Source organism: Aspergillus wentii (genome assembly GCF_001890725.1).
Source record: "Aspergillus wentii DTO 134E9 unplaced genomic scaffold ASPWEscaffold_6, whole genome shotgun sequence".
In the NCBI taxonomy this organism is placed as follows: domain Eukaryota; kingdom Fungi; phylum Ascomycota; class Eurotiomycetes; order Eurotiales; family Aspergillaceae; genus Aspergillus; species Aspergillus wentii.
Window position 1 is genome coordinate 565,164 of NW_024467837.1, and position 22,759 is coordinate 587,922.

The window sequence follows — 22,759 nt, forward strand, 5'->3', positions numbered from 1 at the left end:
CCGTGATTTGTGAGCGGACATTCGAGTTGGACTATTAGAACTGTGTTCGGGTATGGAAAACGGGTGCGAATGGCGTTTCCCTGCATCGATGAAGATTTCGATGAACTATTTTGATCTTTAAAACATGAAGTACCTACGGCATAGCCCTGAACCAGAATGATTTATAGACATGTTCCTGTATCTTGTGCAATGGTACCTTAAACCTTGAGCGTGCTCGCGTGTGAATTAGCCATACCACACCATGATTGGCTAAAGGGGGACATCTCGGCGCGACTGACGCGCGCCTACCGGCTAGGAGAAACGAACTGCCGAAATTGCCTTTTTGGGCCTAGTTTCCCGTTCGGGGTCTCTGCGATACCCGCGTTTCTGCTGCTTTCTGGTCTGTCGCTTTGCAGGCGTGAGTCCGCGCGCATTTCACTCTTCTATCTCATCTTTGGCCCTCCTCCTCCCCCGCTGTTTCTGGGTCCCTCCATAATCCACTCATTTCTTTCCTTCCTTTCCTTTTCCCTCTTACCCTTTCGTTACAGCGAGGGAGATTAATGACTTGACGATCCCGTTCCTTTGCTCCCTCCGATTCACCTTTTTCCCACTACCGGGCGGATACAGATATAGCCTCCTCCGTCGTTATCCCGCATGTGAATTACGATCACCAGAGCAGACTGTGCTGCCTTTCTCGAATTCTGGCCGGCCTTTCGGCCTGGCGTTAATTTAATCCCGTTTAAACGTGTCAGGAACTCCTCCGGAGGGATTCAATCGCAGCCATGGAGCGCAATATCGATATCTACGCCAACAAACTGGGCGATGAGAAGCTTGGTATGTTTGTCTCAACAGGGTCTTGGGGAATATATGCTACGAAGAAAACAATGCTGGGGTTTATGCTCTCTTACTAGCTTTGCGCGAGCTAATATATTCTCTTATTAGACATCAAAGTGCGGGCCAATGTCGCAGTCGAGTTGCGAGACAACATTGAACCACTATGCTCCGGCGCGAGCTACCCAATCTTTTTGTCGAAGCTATGGCCGGTGTTCAAGAATATATTGAAGGGGGACCCGGTCTTTACGAACTTGTCCTTTGAGCAGGTGTGTTCATGATTTACCCCGAAGGCAATACGGCCAAGGTCGCCCGTGAATGTTGAGGCATAGAACTAATAATTCCTCTTCTCAATCCATTAGAAATTGCGAAATTGTGTTCTTGAGACCCTCCACCGGCTCCCAATGGCTTCCCCGGATGTAGAGCCGTACGCAGGCGATATGGTCGACTTACTGATGGACCTTGTGCGCATCGAAAACGAAGAAAACGCTGTTCTTTGCATGAAGACTATTATGGATTTGGAACGAAATCAGGCGAAGGCAACGGCAGGAAGGGTACAACCGTTTCTTGAACTCATCCAGGAAATGTTCCAGACCATGGAACAGGTTGTTCGTGACACATTCGACACCCCTAGTCAAGCTACTCCGTCAGGAATGCCCTCGACACCGGCAGCAATTCAGAACTTTCAGTCCCCGCGACCAAGCTCACCTGCTACATCTGTGTCGGACCTTGGGCCGGATCAACAATCAAGTAATATCCTGCTCAAGGGTATGCAATCATTCAAGGTTCTCGCCGAGTGCCCGATCATTGTCGTCTCCATTTTTCAAACACACCGCACATCAGTTTCTGCTAATGTGAAGCTGTTCGTCCCTCTAATAAAGAGTATTTTGCTTCTTCAAGCCAAGCCGCAGGAAAAGGCGCACACAGATGCTGCTGCCCAAGGGACAATATTCACTGGTGTTTGTAGAGAGATCAAGAACCGAGCTGCTTTCGGCGAATTCATTACAGCACAAGTGAAGACCATGAGTTTCTTGGCTTATCTTTTACGAATGTACGCCCATCAGCTGCAGGACTTCCTGCCGACTCTCCCATCGGTGGTGGTGCGCCTTCTCCAAGACTGTCCCAGGGAGAAGTCTAGTGCTAGGAAGGAGCTCCTGGTCGCAATTCGCCATATTATCAACTTCAACTACCGAAAGATCTTCCTTGAAAAGATCGACGAGCTCCTTGATGAAAGAACCTTGATTGGTGATGGTCTCACGGTTTATGAAACAATGAGACCTCTCGCCTACAGTATGCTTGCTGACTTGATTCACCATGTCCGAGATCACCTTACTCGTGATCAGATTCGACGCACGGTTGAGGTATACACAAAAAACCTACACGATGACTTCCCTGGTACCAGTTTCCAGACAATGAGTGCGAAGCTACTCCTGAATATGGCAGAAAAGATATCCAAGCTAGACGACAAACGCGAGGCTCGTTATTTCTTAATAATGATTTTAGATGCGATTGGCGACAAGTTTGCGTCTATGAACCACCAGTTCAATAATGCCGTGAAGGTATCGAAGGCATTCAAAGCTACTAAAAAGGATACCGAGCCCTTTCCCGATAACTACCTCGCGGACAAGGACCAACCCCCAGACTGGGACGAAATTGACATCTTTTCTGCATCGCCTATCAAAACTTCAAATCCTCGTGACCGTGGTGGTGACCCAGTGTCGGACAACATCTTCCTTTTCAAGAACCTGATAAATGGACTGAAGAACATCTTCCACCAACTGAAGAATTGTAACCCCGATCATATCCAAATAGACCCCAACAGCGTTCCAATCAACTGGTCAGAAGTTTCATACGGCTATAACGCAGAGGAAGTGAGGGTGATCAAAAAGCTGTTCCATGAGGGCGCGCGTGTATTCCGATACTATGGCGTGGATCAGTCACCCCCAGAAGTTAACTATTCTTCCCCGTTTGATTTTCTCGCTAGTCAATACACTGCACCGATGTCACGGGAAGAGAAGGAACTCCTAGAGAGCTTCGGAACGGTATTCCACTGCATCGATACAGCCACATTTCATGAAGTGTTCCATTCGGAGATACCCTACTTGCATGAGCTTATGTTTGAACATGGCGCTTTGCTTCACTTGCCTCAGTTCTTTTTGGCTAGTGAAGCTACCTCTCCGGCGTTCTCTGGCATGGTTCTCCAGTATCTCATGGAGCGTATCGATGAAGTCGGCACCTCTGACATGACCAAGGCGAAGATTCTCCTGAGAATGTTCAAGCTCTCTTTCATGGCCGTAACTCTCTTCTCCGTTCAAAATGAGCAGGTTTTACATCCTCATGTCACTAAGATCGTCACGAAGTGTATCGAGCTCTCTGTTACTGCCGAGGAACCCATGAACTACTTCCTTCTCCTGCGCTCACTCTTTCGCAGTATTGGCGGTGGTCGATTCGAGCTTCTTTACAAGGAGATTTTGCCGCTTCTGGAGATGCTACTGGAAACATTCAATAACCTCTTGATGGCTTCCCGGAGACCTCAGGAGCGTGATCTATATGTTGAGCTCACGCTTACTGTTCCTGCTCGCCTGAGCCATCTCTTGCCGCACCTGAGCTACCTTATGCGTCCTATTGTTGTTGCTTTGCGTGCAGACTCAGATCTTGTGGGACAAGGTCTTCGAACGCTCGAGTTGTGTGTGGACAACCTCACTGCCGACTATCTAGACCCGATAATGTCCCCAATCATGGATGAATTAATGACCGCTCTCTGGGACCATCTCCGACCGCATCCTTATAACCATTTCCATGCGCATACTACAATGAGAATCCTGGGCAAGCTTGGCGGTCGCAATAGGAAATTCCTCAACCACCCCCCTGACATCTCGTTCGAGCAGTTCTCTGATGACAGTCCCAGTTTTGACATCAAGCTGATTGGGCCTAGCGAGAAACGGCCTTTCCCTATCGAAATAGGCATTGATCTGGCCATTGGCAAGCTGATGGAGGTCCCCAAGACGCCCGCATCAAAAGCCTCTGATTCATACTACAAGCAGCAGGCCTACCGCATGATCACTTCGCAGTTGAAACTTTCCATTGGCTACGAGAATCTTCCTGATGATCTGGCTCAACTGCTTCGTCTCCATGCCAATGATCTCTCCGAGGGTAAAACAGGTGCTATGGCCGATATCCTGGAAAAGTCTGAGCGATCAAGCTCCATTCCCAAGAAATTAATGCAAGAAGGGTTGCTAAAGAAGCTTTTGAAAGCTTGTATATTTGCTACCACGCTTCCGGCGCTTGAGCAAAGTGCGACAGCTTTTGTGGCTGATGTGTGCAAACACTTAGCTATCGTGGAAGTTGGACGCGCCCTCGCCCAAGCACGACACACCCGTAAGCCGTTCGATGTCTCCAGCGGAGAGGGCCCCGTCTATCTCGACTCAAGAGTTCTTGCGGAAGCCGTTGTTGAATGTCTTTCTTCCGACGATGCTGGTGTGCGTGATGGAGCACAAGCAGCTATGAAGGTCATGAAGGAAGCTGCCGCTATCATTTTTGGAACACCCGACAAAGGTTCGAAGCTGCCATTCTTCCAGCATATCGGCCGTGTCTTCTGCCATAGTTGCCACAGCGAAGAATGGTTTACCAAAGCAGGAGGTAGCTTGGGTATTCACCTCTTCGCTACTGAATTGGACCTGGGCGACACCTGGCTATTTGAGAAACAAACTGAGTTTGTTCGAGCTTTGATGTATGTCATTAAGGACACCCCAGCCGATCTTCCGGCCAGCACACGGGCACGGGCACAGGATACCTTGGATTTGATTTTGCGGAGATGCAGCAAGAATGCTTCCAAGGATGACTTGAAGAATGAAAAGAGCCGTCTGTACTCTCTCTGCGGGTTCTTCGTCTATGAGCTCTCGCACATGAACAAATTCGTCCGGGAGGCCTCTCGTCGGAGCTTTACAACCATTGCTGAGGTACTTGGCTGCGAAGTTCATGAACTCATCTTCCCTGTAAAGGATCGCCTTCTGCAGTCAATATTTAACAAGCCCCTTCGAGCCTTGCCGTTTCCCACTCAGATCGGGTTTATCGACGCTATTACTTTCTGTTTGAGCCTTCATAACAACATCGTCACCTTCAATGACCCGCTCAACCGACTAATGCTGGAATCTCTTGCTCTTGCGGATGCAGACGATGAGTCCCTCGCATCAAAGCCTAACGAATTCAAGAACGCGGAGATGATCGTGAACCTGCGTGTGGCATGTCTCCGTCTCTTGTCCATGGCAATGAGTTTCCCCGAGTTTGCCAATACTCCACAAAACACTAGCCGTGCTCGTATTATTTCTGTGTTCTTCAAATCGCTCTACTCGCGTTCGTCAGAGGTCATCGAAGCGGCTAATGCTGGTTTGAGGGATGTTCTCACACAGACTAACAAGCTTCCAAAGGATTTGCTGCAGAACGGTCTTCGCCCTATTCTCATGAACCTGCAAGACCCTAAACGTCTCAGCGTTGCCGGTCTTGATGGCCTTGCCCGCCTCCTCACCCTTCTCACTAATTATTTCAAGGTCGAGATTGGGGCTCGTCTTCTGGAGCATATGAAGGTTATCGCAGACGATGCTGTTTTGCAAAAGGTTTCCTTCAGCCTTGTCGAACAGAGCCCGCCGATGAAGATTGTGGCTGCTATTTTCAACATTTTCCACCTTCTGCCTCCTGCTGCGACCTCTTTCATGGAGCATCTCGTAAATAAAGTTTTGGATCTCGAAGACAAGCTCCGCAGAACTTCGAACAGCCCGTTCAGGAAGCCTCTGGTCAAGTATCTTAACCGCTATCCAAAAGAAAGTCTGTCATTTTTCCATGCTCGTTTCAAGGACGAGAGATTTGGACGTTTCTTTGGACAGATGCTTGCGGACCCTGAAAGTGAGGCACTTCGTTCGGCAGTGGTCGCGGATACCGAAGGGTTTACATCTGCTGCATTTGGACATGAATCAACGGATGGCACAAACACGGCCGCGATAAATGGAATCTACGTGGTTCACTCAATCTGCTCATATCCGTCAACTAAGCGCTGGCTGGTATCCCATATGGCTTTGCGGAACAAGCTTCTACAAGCTGGACGCGATTTGGAGAAGAAATTGCGCAACGACAAACTTCCAGCAAATGAGCGCTTACGTGTTGAACAAGGGGAGGATCAGTTGATGGATGTCTTCACCGTCTATCTGGCCGAGTCAGTCCATGATTTGGACTTCCTTTTCGACGTCATCGATGGCCTGTCTGCAGATGAGCTGAAGCGTACGCTTGCGTTCCCCAGGTTCATTTACAGACATATCATTACGAATGAATCCATCGACTACCGGCGTTCTGTCATAATGCGCTGCCTTGATCTCTACGGCCAGCGTTCGTGTTCGCAAAAGATGAAGACATATGCCTTCCGTCACTTGGTTAATCCCATCTTTGCAATGGATGTTCAGAGCACCTGGAATAGTCCACCCAATAGCCCGAAGCTCATGGACCGGAGCATGACAGAATCTATTCAGAGTCGTCTATGGAAGCCTCAATTGGCTGACCCGAGCGAGGAATCAAACCAAGCTGGAGTTGACCATTCACGCATGGAACTTCTCCAGTTATCCGCATTGCTGATCAAGTACCATCACCAAACAGTTCAGGATTCACGCAAAGACATCATCAAGTTTGCTTGGAATTACATCCGGCTTGAAGACATAATAAACAAGTACGGTGCATACGTTCTCATCAGCTACTTCATTGCCCATTACGAGACTCCATTCAAAATTGTGATCCAGGTTTACGTTGCCCTGTTACGAGCGCACCAGAATGAGGGCAAAGCCTTGGTCACCCAGGCACTTGATGTTCTAGCACCAGTTCTGCCGACTCGAATCTTGTCCACAAGCAACAATCAAATGGCAGACGCAAGATATCCGCTGTGGGCAAAATGGCCTCGACGAATTCTGGCAGAGGAGACCGCAAACTTGCAGCAGGTTATGAGTATCTTCCAATTCCTTGTGCGGCACCCAGATCTCTTTTATGAGTCGAGAGAACACTTTGTTCCCCTCATCGTGCCTTCGTTGATTAAAATCGCGGCGCCTCCCAACTCATCTAATGAGAGCAAAAAGCTGGCCCTCAACCTCATTAGTCTCATTTGGTACTGGGAGGAAAAGAGAGCCAAGAACAGTAGTGCCACTCCCAACGGTGTTCTCGAATCACCGAATGCAAGGAAGCGTAAGCTGGATGAAGCCCAGGGAACCGCGGGCTCTTCACCAGCCCTTGCGCCTCCCAGTGTCCGCGAACGTTCTGACTACATGGTTCCTGCTGATCTCCGAGCGGCGTTGACGAAATATCTGATCACGTTTATCACGACTATCGCTGAACGCTTCCCCGTTCCGGCCGCTCGAATCCGTGAGCTTGCTTCGTCCAAGACACAGAACCCTGTACCCACTGGTGATATGGTTAAAAAGGCTGTACATTTGCTCAGAAATCTTTTATCTCCAGAGTACTGGGGTGACATCGATATTGAACTCTATCAGAAGGCTACAGAGCCTATTCTTGCGGGAGAGAAGGCCGACAAACCTGACGAGAAGCACACTACCAGCATGGTCAACACTTTACAAGTTCTGCGCGTTCTCTTGGCGGCAAAACCGGATGATTGGATCGCAGCTCGCCTGCCATTAATCCAAAAACTCTTCGAAAAACCTTTGCGTTCAGAAAACCCGGAGATTCAAGACTGTCTACATGGCTTGGAGGATGAAGTGGAGATTTCACCGAAGTTGCCACCGCCGATCAGACGTGTTCTCAATGCCCTTCCTGATGACCAGCCTGAAGAGGAAGATGGAATGGATGTTGAACATTCTCCGTCTGAATTTGTGACGTATCTGTCGGCAATTGCAACAGAGACACTCTCCGCCAACAATCATGTGTCTAGTTTGAACACCTTGTGGACGCTTTCCAAGAACAAGCCTGCCGAGATGGATGCACACATTCCTCAGGTCATGAAGGCATTCTCTCAAAAGCTCGCCAAAGACCATGTTGCTGCCTCTACGGCGAACCAGGGTCAATATCAACCAGGCACGAAGCCTGGTGAAGGAGTGCCAGATCAGCAGGAGTTCGAAATTGGGGTCGATCTGATCTTCAAGACCATTGAGTTAATCTCTGTGCGCATGTCTCATTTGGGAGAACAAAGGCGTCCATTCCTCAGTGTCCTCGCACAACTTGTAGAGAGGTCACACAACATCAAGCTTTGCAGCAAAGTTTTAGGCATGGTTGAGACCTGGATCTTCCACTCTACAGAGTCTTGGCCTACACTGAAAGAGAAGACTGCCGTTCTGCACAAGATGCTGCTCTTCGAGTCTCGCACCGACCAAACCATGCTGAAGAAGTTCTTGGACCTTGTCATTAGGATCTATGAAGACTCGAAGATCACTAGGACCGAGTTGACCGTTAGATTGGAACATGCATTCTTGATCGGCACTAGGGCTCAAGATGTTGAAATGCGCAACCGTTTCATGAATATCTTTGACCGAAGTCTGACACGCTTGGCAAGCTCTCGCCTTAGCTATGTGCTGACCTGTCAAAACTGGGACACACTTGCTGATTCTTTCTGGCTGTCTCAAGCTTCTCACTTGATGCTAGGATGTATCGACATGACAACAACTGCTCGACTGCATCAGGATGATTTCACCCTTTTCCCCTTGTCATTCCTCTTTGACGGTGCCGAAAAGGATCCGAGGAAAAATGATATCATGGTTGACAGTCAGCTGGAATCTTTCATATCTGATCGCAAGCGTTTTGTGTCCGAAATTGGTGATGTCAAGGTTCGCGATTTGGTGGAACCGCTTTGTCAACTTCAACACACCGACCCCAATGTCGCTTACAAGCTGTGGACTACACTGTTTACTACCCTTTGGTCAACCTTGTCTAGAGAAGATCGCATTGACTTGGAGAAGGGAATGGTGACTTTGATTACACGCGAATACCATCAGAGACAGCTTGACAAGAGACCAAACGTCGTCCAGGCTTTACTCGAGGGTGCAGTCCGGGCTGGGCCACGATTCAAGATTCCCCCGCATGTCATGAAGTATCTTAGTCGCACTTACGACGCTTGGTATACCGCTGCATCATACTTGGAAGAAACAGCCATTAGCCCTCTCATTGATACTCCCACTGTTCGTGAAAGTAATCTTGACGCTTTGGTTGAGGTTTACGCGGGGCTGCAGGAGGATGACTTCTTCTATGGTACTTGGCGCCGCCGTTGCAAATTTGTCGAGACCAATGCTGCACTTTCGTACGAACAACAAGGGATGTGGGATAAGTCACAGCAACTCTACGAGAATGCTCAAATCAAAGCTCGCTCCGGAGCCATGCCGTTCTCGCAAGGCGAATACTACCTGTGGGAGGATCATTGGTTGATCTGTGCCCAGAAGCTTCAGCAATGGGAGATCCTCAGTGATTTCGCCAAACACGAGAATTTGAACGACCTCCTTCTCGAAGCTGCTTGGAGAAACATTGAAAACTGGCAGAGCGAAGGAAACCGGGAGCAGCTCGAGTCTCTGATCAAGTCTGTTTCTGACGCTCCAACGCCCCGGCGCACATTCTTCCAAGCCTTCATGTCGCTTCTCCAGTTCCACATCAAGAAAGAGAACATTCAAGAGTTCAACGGGGTTTGCGACGAATCTATTCAACTGTCTATTCGCAAGTGGCTTCAGCTACCTAAGAGAATCACAAACGCCCACATTCCTATTTTGCAGCATTTCCAGCTTCTGGTCGAACTTCATGATGCAAGCCATATATGTGCAAGCTTGTCGCAGACTAATGAGCGCAACCTGGATACGAAGTCAGCCGAGTTGAAGCTTTTGCTCGGAACCTGGCGAGATCGCCTTCCAAACCTTTGGGACGACATCAATGCCTGGCAAGATCTCGTTACATGGCGTCAGCATATCTTCCAGCTGATCAACGCCACGTATCTGAGCTTACTGCCACCCCAGACCAACAATGTGGCCAGTAACTCTTATGCCTACCGTGGCTACCACGAGACAGCATGGATCATCAACCGCTTTGCTCACGTGGCTCGTAAGCACCAAATGCCTGAAGTGTGTATCAACCAGTTAAGTCGCATCTATACACTTCCAAATATCGAGATCCAAGAGGCATTCTTGAAGCTGCGGGAACAAGCCAAGTGCCATTACCAGAACCCGAAGGAGCTCAACAGTGGTTTGGACGTCATTAACAACACCAACCTCAACTATTTCGGTGCGCAGCAGAAAGCAGAGTTCTACACCCTTAAGGGTATGTTCTTAGCCAAGTTGAACCACGTCAATGATGCCAATGAGGCGTTTGGAGTTGCTCTCTATTATGACCTGAGACTCGCGAAGGCCTGGTCTGAGTGGGGACAGTACAGTGATCAACGCTTCAAGACCGAGCCAGCAGATTACGAGCTGGCAAGCAACGCAGTCAGCTGTTACCTGGAGGCTGCTGGTCTCTACAAGAATGCGAAGTCCCGAAAACTTCTCAGTCGTATCCTCTGGCTTCTTAGCTTGGACAATGAGGAAGGACGGGTTGCTAGTGCTTTCGAGAACTTCAAGGGAGACACGCCAGTTTGGTATTGGATTACGTTCATACCCCAGCTTCTCACCAGCTTGTCGCATCGCGAAGCGCGCCTCTGCAAGGCTGTTCTGGTCAAGATCGCCAAGTTATACCCTCAGGCTTTGTTCTTCTTGCTTCGTACAAACAGAGAAGATATGCTCAGCATCAAGAAACAGCATGATCAAAAGCAAGAGAAGTTGAACCGTGCCAGGCAGCAACAGCAGCAAGCTTCACCCCACAACAAACCACCACAGGCTAATTCCGAAGGTGCTGCTCAAAATGGCCAGGCTGCCAATGGCCAGAACCAAAGTAGCCCTCAAGTCAATCAGCAGGCTCAGGCCCAGAAATTCAGTCAAGGTCAAATCCAAAATCAAGGCCAAGTTCAACAGTCGCCCGCTCAAGGCCAAGGCCAGCCTCCTGTTCCAGGTCAGCCTCAGCTTCCTGGGCAAGTTCAAGGTCCAATGCAGATGCAGCAGTCCCAGACCCCGCAGCAGGGTAATAATCTACAGGTTCCTGGTCAAAATGGCACACCACAGAACCAGAATTCTCCAGCAGAGTCGGAGAAGGAGCCTCTCAAGAAGCCATGGGAGTATTCGGACGAAATTATGTCTGGTCTCAAAACAGCTTTCCCATTGCTTGCCCTATCCATGGAGACCATGGTCGATCAGATCCACAAAAACTTTAAATGTCCTCCTGATGAAGATGCGTATCGCCTCATTGTTGCGCTTCTCAATGATGGTTTGGCGTACGTTGGCCGCATGCCAGGCTCTTATGCGCAAGATTTCAAGCTGCCGGCAGCGACAGAAGCTAATATCACGCGTTTCGCCGAGACTATTCTTCCTTCGCATATCCGCAAGTCTTTCGAGGCTGATTTCGTGGTGAAGAAACCAACCATGCATGAGTACATCCAGAAATTGCGTCGCTGGCGTGACAAGTTCGAGGAAAAGCTCGACCGCCGACCTCAATCTCAATTCTTGGAGACCTACTCGCCACACCTTAGCGAATTCAGATTCCTTAAATTTGATGAAGTTGAGGTTCCAGGGCAATACCTGCTGCACAAGGACAAGAACCAGGACTTCGTTCGTATTGATCGCTTCCTGCCAGATATTGATTTGGTGCGCGGTATCGGGGTTTGCCATCGTCGTCTCAAGATCCGTGGCCATGATGGCAGCGTACACCCTTTTGCTGTGCAACATCCGGCAGCTCGTCACTGCCGTCGCGAAGAGCGCATCTTGCAGCTTTTCCGCATCTTCAACGGACTGTTAGGCAAACGCAAGGAAAGCCGGAGACGGAATCTCTACTTCCACCTCCCGCTTATGGTACCATTGGCTCCTCATATTCGCTTGGTGCGCGACGATCCATCGTATATCTCGATGCAAGGTATCTTTGAGGATTACTGCCGAAGAGTCGGAATCAACAAGGATGAACCAGTGCTTTTCACTATGGACAAGATGAGATCATTGGCCGAAACGAAACAGAACGTAAGCATTCCCCTTTCACCACTACTACTCAACATCACTGACATCTCCCAGCGCACGCATGATCAACAGCAAGTTCTGCGCACTGAAATCCTGACGGCCATTCAAGAAAAATGGGTTCCCAGCACCGTAATCTTGGACTACTTCCAACAGACTTATCCCAACTTTGCGGACTTCTGGCTCTTTCGCCGGCAGTTTGCCTACCAGTATGCTGCCATCGCGTTCATGACTTACGTGATGCACATGGGCAATCGGTATCCCAACAAGATCATGGTTTCGCGGTCCACGGGCGACATCTGGGGCTCTGAGCTAATTCCGACAATCAACCCGGCTAAGGCATTCTTCTACAACCCAGAGCAAGTTCCTTTCCGATTCACGCCCAACATCCAGACGCTCCTGGGCCCAATCGCAACTGAGGGTCTTTTCGCCTGTGCGTTGATGGCAATCTCTCGTTGCCTGACCGAGCCGCGGCACGAACTTGAGCAGCAACTCAGCATCTTCGTTCGGGATGAAATGATGTTCTGGGCAACGGCGCACCATCGGGGTTCCCTGCCAGTGCCGCAACTTCGCGACTTGGTGTACAACAACAGCGAAGTCATTGTCAATCGGGCAGTCAGCCTTGCCAGTCCCCCTGAAGGCAACCTTCCTGCGAACCAGACGACCATTGATCTCATCTCTAAGGCCGTCAATCCTCAGCACTTGGCGTCCTGTGATGCGTTATGGATGCCATACCTTTGAGACTGAAGCATTGGTTACCCGCTCTGATCTTGTATTATCTTTGCACTGTGTTCGGCGTTTTGTTCCTTTTTGAGGCTGGTGACCTCTTGGTTGTGAGATCGTGTAGGCTTGACAAGCTGAAAAGGCATAATGGGTATTTTGCTCGGCTTTTGATTCTAGCGTGGCGCATTGGGGCATTTTCCCTCGGACATGATTACGATTTGTTTTCTTTTCACTTTTACATTCTGCACGCCATTCATGGCTGGAAAAGATGTTTTGCTTTGTGCTTTGTTTTATCAAATTAACAGATTTTGTTTTAGTTTAATGTACTATAGATAATATTTACAAATTTTCAAGATCTGCTTCGTATCGTAGCTTTGTAACTGATACCAATAAATTCGCTAATGATGCATACCCAGTAGACCAGAACGCCAGTTGCCCAAAACCTTCGGGCATCAATAACCCATCGTTTGATCGTTAAGGGCTGCCTCTACACCAAGGAAGGCTTCTTTTTGATGCCCAGTTTATTCACAAGCGGCTTCTTAGGCTTCTTGGTCCTTGTAAATGAGGGGGGCGGCATATCAGTCTGCTTTTTCTCTGGGGCACTAGAATCAACTGCCTCGTCTTCGACAATCCTCTTCACCTTCTCCCCAGAGGACGTCATAAACGCCCTTCGCGCGGCCTCTTCATCTTCCTTCTCAGCCTTCAGTCGCTCCTGGTCCACCTCTTCTGGAAGTGCGGCGATAGTGGCTTCGTCCCCAAGACCTTCATTTCGCTCAATCCTGGCATTGCGCGTGCGGATCTCATCGAGCGCATCCGCAATTGCCATCTCCCGCTTGGAGTCGAGCATTTTCTCTTCCAGCTCTGCCATCTTATCCCGCTCCTGTTGTTCCTTCTCTTCATTTTCCTCCCGTTCCAGTCGATCCAGCGTCTCATCCTGGGTCTCGTTGTAGTTTTCGGCTTTGGGATCGCGCCACGGTTCGAAGTTACGCTTTGCACCCTTTTCACAGGTGTAGTCCATACTAGATAGAGGTAAATATTAGAAAAGGGCCTTGTGGTTGTTTGAACGGGGCAGATAAAAACGATTTGCCATGCTCTGCATGGCACATCTCCCAGTCCTCACAAAAGGTATCAACTTACTTCTTAGGGTCTGTCTTGAAGGTAATCTCACCACTACAGCGAGTGCAGCGAATGTAGAAACGGTAGATGGAGATGTTGAGGTACTTTTCTTCGGTTGTTTCTTTGCGCGCGTTGAACTTGCGGCCTCGATAGATATATTCACCTTTCATGTCGTTAGTTTGGGTAAAAGCAATAACGTGCCAGCATTATACATACCACATTGTGTACATTTCATAGAGAATGGGGCCATCAAACGGACGGTGATGACCTTCGGACCCTTCTGGCGAAGGTGCTTCGGCGTCCGCGTAATGGCCGAGGGATCGAAATCCGGGGGGTAGTACTTGGTCAAGACCTAGAAAAGTATGAGTATGATGTATGCGACGGGTATTATCCATCAGGACGTACCTTTCTCTCAGACATGGTGGCGTGGGATGAGAAGTATTGTTGATCTGATGGTTGATAAGAGATGCTCGAAAGTTGGAGTTGAGGCGGCGGCGATAGCGATATGATCACGTGATCGTCATTTTGATGTATGGATGGGTTTACTTTCGATTCACACAACAGATTTGATGCTTTAAAGTATTTCGTTAAATATAGTTGAGTATTCGAAGCTAGATTCTCTATCTTTTGATAGAGAAATGAGCTATCTATTGTATGTGTTGAAATCCTTTTTGCAGCTATAGGCGCTTTGTAGATATATATTTCGGTCTAATATTCAAGAAAGCAGCACAACATCCCCAGCTATAAAGCATAGTATCTGAGCCTCACTGACTCCAATCAGAATGATGACTATCACCAGCTCCTCTGAAAAAATAAGATATACAAATGTTGAACGTCCAGCAGCATACAGAAGATACCCAATCGGGCAATCTGCACGGACCACCTCGACGCGCTTTTCGGCAGCAACACAAATAACCATCGCGACACCGTCCTCACCTTCCTTGCTCCTTCTCACTCTGAGATTTTGGGCGAAAAACAAGCTATACAGTCAGCTGGAGACTTTTTTTCTCCGACTTTCCCAGAAAAAACAAACTACCCCTCGTCTGGAGCCTGTTGGAGGGTGGAGGCTTCTTTGTTTTTCTCGCCGCCGCTCTCCGCCCCTCCTCATGCCTCTTTGCGATTATCGTGACCGCCGAACCTCTGACCTTTTCTCCACCTCTCCATTCTCATCAAACCGGCCATGGAGAAGTTTTTGCGCTCCTGGCGTCAGGATGCGTTGAACCGAGGCCAGCACGATGCGGCCATTTACATTGGCGACAAAGTCCTTGCGTTGACCAGTGGGTGCTTGGTTGAAACGACGATCATAGTGACAGGTACACAGACTAACGCAATTTGTTCAAAATAGATAGCGATTCGGATGCCTTTTGGCTGGCCCAAGTCCACTTCTCCAACAACAACTACACGCGAGCTTTGGCCCTTCTATCCCGCAAAGACCTCATCTCGCGAAGCACCGCTTGTCGCTACTTGGCTGCCCACTGCTACATTAAACAGAACCAATTCGAACAAGCACTGTCAGTGCTCGGTGATCATAATCCCACCCACTTGATTCGCAACAATAACAGCCGTCGGAAACTGCAGCATGTCAATGGAAGCCATGTCACTCTGCGCAATGGCAAGACAACCTCTTCGCGCGGCGAGGAGCGAGACAAGGAAGATGCCAATAATGTTCGATTCGAAGCCGCCATGTGCTATTTACGAGGTCTCTGTTTCGCAAAGCAGAACGCTTTTGACCGTGCTCGTGACTGCTACAAGGATGCCGTGCGCATAGACGTTCAATGTTTTGAAGCCTTTGATCAGTTGATGAAGAACTCGCTCATGTCACCGACGGAGGAACTGGAGTTTCTGGAATCTCTCGACTTTGACTCCATTACTTCCCCCGACCCGTCTACCGCCCAGGAAGCCGCTCATTTTACCAAGATGTTGTACACCACTCGTTTGTCTAAATACTCGTCGCCTGCTATTCTTTCAGAAGCAACCGAGACTTTGTCGACCCATTACAACCTCGCACAAAACCCTGATATACTGCTGTCGCGGGCAGAAGCTCTTTACACGCAGTGCCGTTTTGCTGAAGCCCTCGAGCTGACTTCGTCGGTTCTGTCGAGTTCCAACTCGTCCAACACGTCGGCAACGGCAGCCTCGGCCCATATCCCGGCTCAAAACCACTTGGGCCACTCTCCGGCTGTTTATCCCTTACACCTGGCGTGTTTATACGAAACAGGGGCTACCAATGCGTTGTTTCTTCTGTCTCACACATTGGCTGACCATGCTCCTGAGGAGTCATATACTTATCTTGCTATTGGAGTTTATTATCTATCGGTTTCCAAAATTGCAGAGGCACGGCGATTCTTCTCTAAAGCATCGTTGCTGGATCCGCATTCAGCACCTGCGTGGATTGGATTTGCTCACACCTTTGCTGCTGAAGGAGAGCATGATCAAGCCATTGCCGCGTACAGCACTGCGGCTCGACTGTTCCAGGGCAGCCACTTGCCCCAGCTATTCCTTGGAATGCAACATCTGGCCCTGAATAACATGTCGCTATCTCATGAATACCTGTGCGCCGCTTATGCTATGTCGACAGGTTCTCCTTCTGGGACCGTCCCAACTATTCCTACTAACCCAAGCGGCGGGTTACCTGCATTAGGCGGCGACCCTCTGGTGATAAACGAGCTCGGTGTGGTGCTGTACCATCAGAACCATCTCGAAGGTGCTGTGGAGTTGTTCCGTCAATCGCTCGCTTTGGCTTCTACTCTTCACTGTGAGCCAGGTGCCTGGGTGGCCACGCGGGCAAATCTGGGCCATGCATTGCGCCGCACAGGGCGTTTTACAGAGTCTCTGATAGAGTTTGACGAATGTCTTCGGATTGGAGCTGGAGGTGCGAGCTTGGGTTATAGCCCGTTTCTAGGTGGTAGTGGCGCTGGTGCTTCCGGGGTCGCTTCATCAGGCGTTGGAGGTTATGAGGATCGAGGTTTGATTGGGTCCCTTCACACGTCCCGTGGCTTGGTATTGCTGGAGCTTGGGCGCACAATGGAAGCGGTAACGTCCCTCCATGAGGCGGTCCGTGTTCTAGGGGCTAGTGGTGGCGGTGATGCTGCCGGTGGTGCTGGTATTGCAGGCACTCTTCTTTCCCGTGCATTGGAGATTTGGGCCCTAGAAAATCACGAAAAGGAGAAAGCAATGCCCGAAGAGCCGGCAAAGGCAGCCAGCAGCCGGGGCTCGGACAGATCACGTGATAAAGGAAAGGGGAAATATGCGTCCGAAGAAAGAGCTAGACGTCGTGGGGCGACAGCGGAGCGGTATGCTAAGGAATGGACAGACGAAGTTCCACACGTCGAGGTATCGACTGCAGAGGCGGAACCAGAGACATTGGAAGAGAAGGTAGAGATGGAGCTGGATGACGAAGCTGATGGCCTCTTGCGAAATGCGCTGGGTCGAGTTCGAGGTGGACGGCAGCGACGACGACCTGGGGCCAGCCCTGAGATGGAATTCAACGAAACGCCCGCACCGGCAGGAGGTCGCAGTCGAGGATCACGAGCACCGCGGAGTAATATGCGACAGTAAACATTGGATTATTATTAATGTGTTTTTTATCTTGATATCATTGGGTGCATTGGACGTGGCGTTTCTACTACGGCTTTTGACTTTCAGCTATGGGATATCCATTGGGAGGTTGAATCACACCAACGGCGTATCTTTTATCTTTGATCATTTTGACCTTTTGGCAGAGAAATGGGGATTGATATGACTGAAACTGAGGCGTTTAATTATTGTTCTGTAGGATTAGAGTGCTTTGTATACTGAATCAACATGATCTGATTGGATGATTCACCGGTCTCTATAAGTTTAATCCATTTTTATGAACTTGAGATAGCAGCAAGTGCTATAACTACATATATTATACCTTCTATTACCTGGATAAGGACATAATGGAAGTATACTTTGCTAGGTGCCCTGAATAACCTCATCAAAGGGTCGGCAAATCCACAGCCGAAGTCATCGCCAAAACCCCGCATTTGCATAACTCGGCATTTTTACCCCCGCCAATAATCTCCATATTCCCCTGCATATAAGGCGATGATATCCAATCCAACATGAGGACATTGTATAGCGTCCCCACCCCCACACTTTCATCGGCAAATGTTTTTCAGTGCCTTCGATTTTCGATCAGAATACTCAAAAAGATCTAAGCGAGTCAATCTAACTACCGAAATGATGGTTATAGGAAGGATTCCGCACCGGCACAGACGGGAGGAGAAGAACAAACTGCGGGGTACAGAGGCTCCTTGGAAGAAATATAAACGACTTCAAATCCATCCATGATGAAATGCACTCAGATAACCAGACAACATGAAGCTCACACTCGGGGCCCTGCTCCTATCCAGGCTAGCCCTGGCTTCCAAGCCTAACATCCTCTTCATCCTCACCGACGACCAGGACAAACACATGGGCAGCATCGACTTCATGCCGCAACTGCACGAGTCCATAATCAGCAAAGGCGTCACCTATCCCAAACACTTCTGCACCGTGGCCATCTGCTGTCCATCTCGAGCCAACATCTGGACAGGCCGCATGCCCCATAACACCAACGTCACTGATGTCTCCCCGCCCTACGGAGGATATCCCCAGGTAGTCAAGGAAGGGTGGAACGACAACTACCTACCTCTGTGGATGCAGGACGCAGGATACAACACGTACTACGTGGGCAAACTATGGAATTATCAAAACGTGGATAACTACGACAGTCCCCCGCCGAGGGGATTCAATGGCTCGGAATTCACACTCGATCCGTACACGTACCAGTACTACAATGGCATGATGACGCGCAATGGGGCCGAACCTGTCAGCTACAAGGGCCAGTATATCACGGACGTGATGGAGAAAAAGGCACATGGCTTCTTGGATGAAGCAATCTCTCATTCTGATCGACCGTGGATGTTGACTGTTGCTCCCATCGCGCCTCACTCCAACGGCAGTCTTGATCCGAGTACGAACATCTTTTACCAGTCCCAGCCGGAATATGCAGCTCGTCATGCGGGTCTCTTTAAGGATTACTATATTCCTCGTGATGAGAGTTTCAATACTGCGATTGACGGAGGTGTGAGCTGGATTAAGAACCTGCCCGCGTTGAATGATAGTGTGATTGCGTATCACGATGAGTATCAGCAATGTCGACTTCGTGCTTTGCAGGCTGTCGATGAGATGGTGGGAGGTTTAGTGAGTCGACTAGAGAAAGAAGGTCTTCTCAATAATACGTACATCATCTATTCGACTGATAATGGGTATCATATTGGCCAACGTCGGATGCTTCCAGGAAAGGAATGCGGATATGGTATGTTCTCTTGATGAGTCTCTGAGTGTATAGACTGACATCCCAGACACTGATATCAACATCCCACTCTTCATCCGTGGTCCTGGTATTCCAGAAAACCAAGTCTTTGATGCAGTCACCAGCCATACAGACCTGGCACCAACATTCCTTTCCTTAGCTGGGACTACGACAGAGGGATTGGATGGGAAACCGATTCCTTTAACGAAAGAGGAGGATTTGGATGCCAGTACGGAGCATGTGGGAGTTGAGTATTGGGGAATCGTGAGTCTGAACATCATAAATCTACGGAAAACAAAAGAACTGATGAGAACAGAATCTCCCCGAAGGAATCAATGGATACCGCAAGATCACTCGCAACGACACCAAATTCAACGTAGGCGTCTATCACAACAACACCTACAAAGGTCTACGCATCGTCAGCGAAAACTACAATCTCTACTACTCTGTCTGGTGTACAAATGAACGAGAACTTTACGATCTAACTGTACTCCCCCCCCTCACTTCTCAAAGTCCTATATGCAAAACTAACACTCCCAAGACCGACCCCTATCAAGTAACCAACATAGCCGCCCATCCCTCTCGATACGAAGAATACAAAATTGGCAACCGCCCCCTAACCCAACTCCTCAACCGCCTCGACACGCTCATGATGATCATAAAATCATGCAAAGAAGACACCTGCCGCGAACCCTGGCAGAAACTCCACCCCGGAGGCCACGTAAAGAGTCTACGTGACGCTCTGAGCCCAAAGTTCGACAGCTTCTATTCTCAGCAACCCAGAGTCTCCTTTACGTCTTGTCAAGATGGGTATTTGGTTTCTGCTGAGGGACCGCAGGAGGTCAGTGATGTGTACCAGGGGAAGAGGAGACGGAAGACGTTTGAATATGGGGATGAGTGGATGTTTTTTAGCTAGGGTGTTCCATGTGTACATACTAATAACTGGATAATTAACTAAGGGATGTGCTGTTGAAGGTGGAGTATGGTAGAATATGACATGAGACTATCAACAGCTTATTTCAATAGCTTGGAATAACTTATGAAGACTTGATGATTGATGATAGTAGAAGATACTATTCCAATGACTGTATTATAGAGTGATATAGTTGACTCTGTCTAAATGACATTCAAATAACGAGCTAGCACTTCGTTCATCCCGGACGTAAATTGAAAGATCTTCCCTCCTCCCTTGCACTTTGCACTCTTAAAATCTTGTATTATTATTTCTTTTCATTTGTTTTGTTATTACTTATCCATCTCTTGCAATAATAACATAATGTGACCTGTCGTTCTTCCAATCGATCTCAATTTCGGGGTATGCCCGGAGAAAAAAAGGTCTTTTAGTTCCCCCTTTTTTTTTTCTCAAGACCCGCAAAAAATAAGGAGCAGATCGATCCATTTGACTCTCCGCGAGCAGTCAAGAGCAGCAGAAAGAAACAACAAATAAGACAAACCGTGACAAAGAAAGTGCTCAATGATAGTTTGTATTGATTAATATAACTATACGAGGTTCCCCATTATCCGTCGTCCATAGTTACAGGTTGAGCGAGGAACTGAGACTTTCAGAGCCAAAGATAGCAACAAAAATGGAGAATCCAAAATAAGAATATTTTGACTTGCAATAATCCTCCTAGTCTGCCGCGAGTAATCAGATCCCGAACGACGATTTTCATATTAATTTATCTATTCTCCTTAACTAAGTCTTTACTTTTGTAGGCTTGTAGCCCGTACAATTTTGCATGTGCGTCCGTGTATGTAAATCCAACTCCATCCAGCATGTGTAGCGGTCCATAGGAAAAGCTAGCTAGAGCTAGCAGCCGTAGTATCGGTTGAACAACCTTAACGGTTCAATAGGAGTCACTAAGGGTTAGCTTGAGGACAGGGGATATCATCCATCCCGAAAATCAAGGCTTGCGGGAATGCCAACTTTTTCTTTTTCCTTTTTGGTTTGTAGCAGAAATCTTGTTTGTTTGGGGGGAGCCTGTAAGTGTGCATTGATCGTCAAAAGAAAGAGACTAAGACTAGGATGCTCCGTAGTGCGACTGATATTGGAACGGTCTCAACACAGTGAAATCATTGGCCAAGACAGGACATCTACTGTTGGGTTCAATCCTGGCCAGTATCAGGCAATAGATTTGGTTGACTGGTGGCTCTGATGAATTGAAGCATTGTATCGTGGATGCTTTTGACGGAACCATCTGTCATATCTGGAGGTCCAGGTATGACCTGGCCGAAAAATGGTTCGAGCATCTGGGATTCGAACATACGGGGTCCAGCGACAGTAGTAGGAACGTGTATGTCATGGTATCGCCATATGGCAATTATAATATGGGTCAGGGTATAACTGTGTCGGCGATTCATTTCAAGGAGAACAGATTGCTTCGGTTGCTCATCACGAAGCCCCTGGGCAACCATCAGACCAAAACGAGAGTAGTCAGAGCTATGGGCGGGAACTTGAATCCAGAGGTCTTTGCAACGCTCCAGATACTTCCAGTTGCGCTCAAAAGGGCCCTGGATCAACGCGGAAATCTGATTTCGTAACTTAGCCGTTGGCAAGCTGGGCCTTTGCGGTTTCTCGAATCGAATTCTAAATTCTTTCCGCAGCATATCCCAATTTTCTTTCACACTAGTGGGGAGGCTTGAGTACCAACGTGCAGCCCTTGAAAGTTCTGTCGAAAGAGTATGCGACTTGCTCTGTTTCCATTATCAAGATCGCAATGGTGAGTTTGGATTTCCAGCCAGATTTGATCCAGGTAGTCATTCGGGTCTTCCACGCCATCATACCGGCCATGAAAAGGTGTGATAGCCATCTTCGTTGGAAACGTAGATGGGCTCCGTATCTCGAGTTTCTGATCACTGTATAAATTAAGACTTCGAGTTGACAACGTACCTGAGCTGTAGAGACCGTACATTAGCCATCACAACCATGAAACGTAATGAGATATGAGATCTCACCAGTCTGACGCCCAGAGGCTTGAAGAAATAGCGAATGTCCGGGATGTGCATTTTTTCTTCAATGCTGGGGCTGTTGGAAGTGGTACAAATATTTTTCCAGCATTTTCTCTTTGATATTGAAATCAACCAAAATCCATTTCTTTCAGTGTGCTCCTTTCTCTATCGCAGCCCCTCCAACAAAGACTGCGATAAACGAGCTTCGATATCGTTGGCTCTTCTTTGTCCAATTTGTCCAGCTTGTGTCCCCATTTGAGGCTCGTGATTGCCGTTGTCAACCCCGCTTAGGCCCGTAAGACGGCAACTTGGCCAACTCTCCTGAGTCGCTTCACATGCTGCACTTCGATCAAAAGATAGAAACCCCGAAGGCAAAGTAAGTCGAAATTCCTGTTTAATTGCCGTGATCTTCGTGGTGGCCAAAAACGTTGACAGGAAGTGTGCCAGCCTGCCAGACTCAACCGCCATCTTAACCTGGGGATCGTCCTGCTCCACCAGCTTCACCCGTCCACATCTGCCATCCACGTCGTCATAGCTTTCGTCCCCTCCCTAGTGATCAGCAATTCAAACGCACAGGATTAGTATTCTCCTAGCGAAAAGATTACGCTACCCGTTCGCTCTGGAAGGAAAATCGCTGCCCCCCCCTGATCGGGACCATGGGATACCCCTAGGCTTCCAAAATTCTAAAGTTAGCCATGGCGACACTCCTACAGTATATCGAAATGAAGTCATCAAGGCTGAGCCTTGGTTTACTCCCCAGTCGATGATGCGGATGTTTTATTCGCCAAGT

General features: G+C 48.6%; 5 protein-coding genes across 5 annotated transcripts; 3 read left to right on the forward strand and 2 right to left on the reverse strand.

The window, feature by feature from the left end:
* Positions 1 to 404: 404 nt before the first annotated feature.
* On the forward strand, positions 405 to 12,910 carry ASPWEDRAFT_42870 (histone acetyltransferase TRA1). Its single transcript, XM_040835884.1, has 4 exons — positions 405 to 813; positions 922 to 1,079; positions 1,173 to 11,864; positions 11,916 to 12,910. The coding sequence occupies exons 1-4, from the start codon at positions 762 to 764 to the stop codon at positions 12,597 to 12,599; spliced, it is 11,586 nt and encodes a 3,861-aa protein (XP_040686514.1). The 5' UTR covers positions 405 to 761; the 3' UTR covers positions 12,600 to 12,910.
* On the reverse strand, positions 12,831 to 14,117 carry ASPWEDRAFT_61090 (Saf4/Yju2 family protein; the record flags this gene model as incomplete). Its single annotated transcript, XM_040838558.1, has 4 exons — positions 12,831 to 13,600; positions 13,719 to 13,860; positions 13,914 to 14,049; positions 14,103 to 14,117. 4 exons carry the CDS (start codon positions 14,115 to 14,117, stop codon positions 13,069 to 13,071), a joined length of 825 nt encoding a protein of 274 aa, XP_040686515.1. The 3' UTR covers positions 12,831 to 13,068.
* A 760-nt stretch (positions 14,118 to 14,877) lies between these two features.
* On the forward strand, positions 14,878 to 17,255 carry ASPWEDRAFT_115136 (anaphase promoting complex subunit CDC16; the record flags this gene model as incomplete). The annotated part of the gene is made up of 2 exons (XM_040828554.1): positions 14,878 to 14,974; positions 15,043 to 17,255. The coding sequence occupies 2 exons, from the start codon at positions 14,878 to 14,880 to the stop codon at positions 17,253 to 17,255; spliced, it is 2,310 nt and encodes a 769-aa protein (XP_040686516.1).
* A 545-nt stretch (positions 17,256 to 17,800) lies between these two features.
* On the forward strand, positions 17,801 to 20,070 carry ASPWEDRAFT_159070 (sulfatase family protein). Its single transcript, XM_040829759.1, has 3 exons — positions 17,801 to 19,023; positions 19,070 to 19,284; positions 19,337 to 20,070. The coding sequence occupies exons 1-3, from the start codon at positions 18,042 to 18,044 to the stop codon at positions 19,934 to 19,936; spliced, it is 1,797 nt and encodes a 598-aa protein (XP_040686517.1). The 5' UTR covers positions 17,801 to 18,041; the 3' UTR covers positions 19,937 to 20,070.
* A 749-nt stretch (positions 20,071 to 20,819) lies between these two features.
* ASPWEDRAFT_595071 (uncharacterized protein) lies at positions 20,820 to 21,818 on the reverse strand. The gene has a single exon (XM_040838458.1). It carries the CDS (start codon positions 21,625 to 21,627, stop codon positions 21,127 to 21,129), a length of 501 nt encoding a protein of 166 aa, XP_040686518.1. The 5' UTR covers positions 21,628 to 21,818; the 3' UTR covers positions 20,820 to 21,126.
* Positions 21,819 to 22,759: the final 941 nt, after the last annotated feature.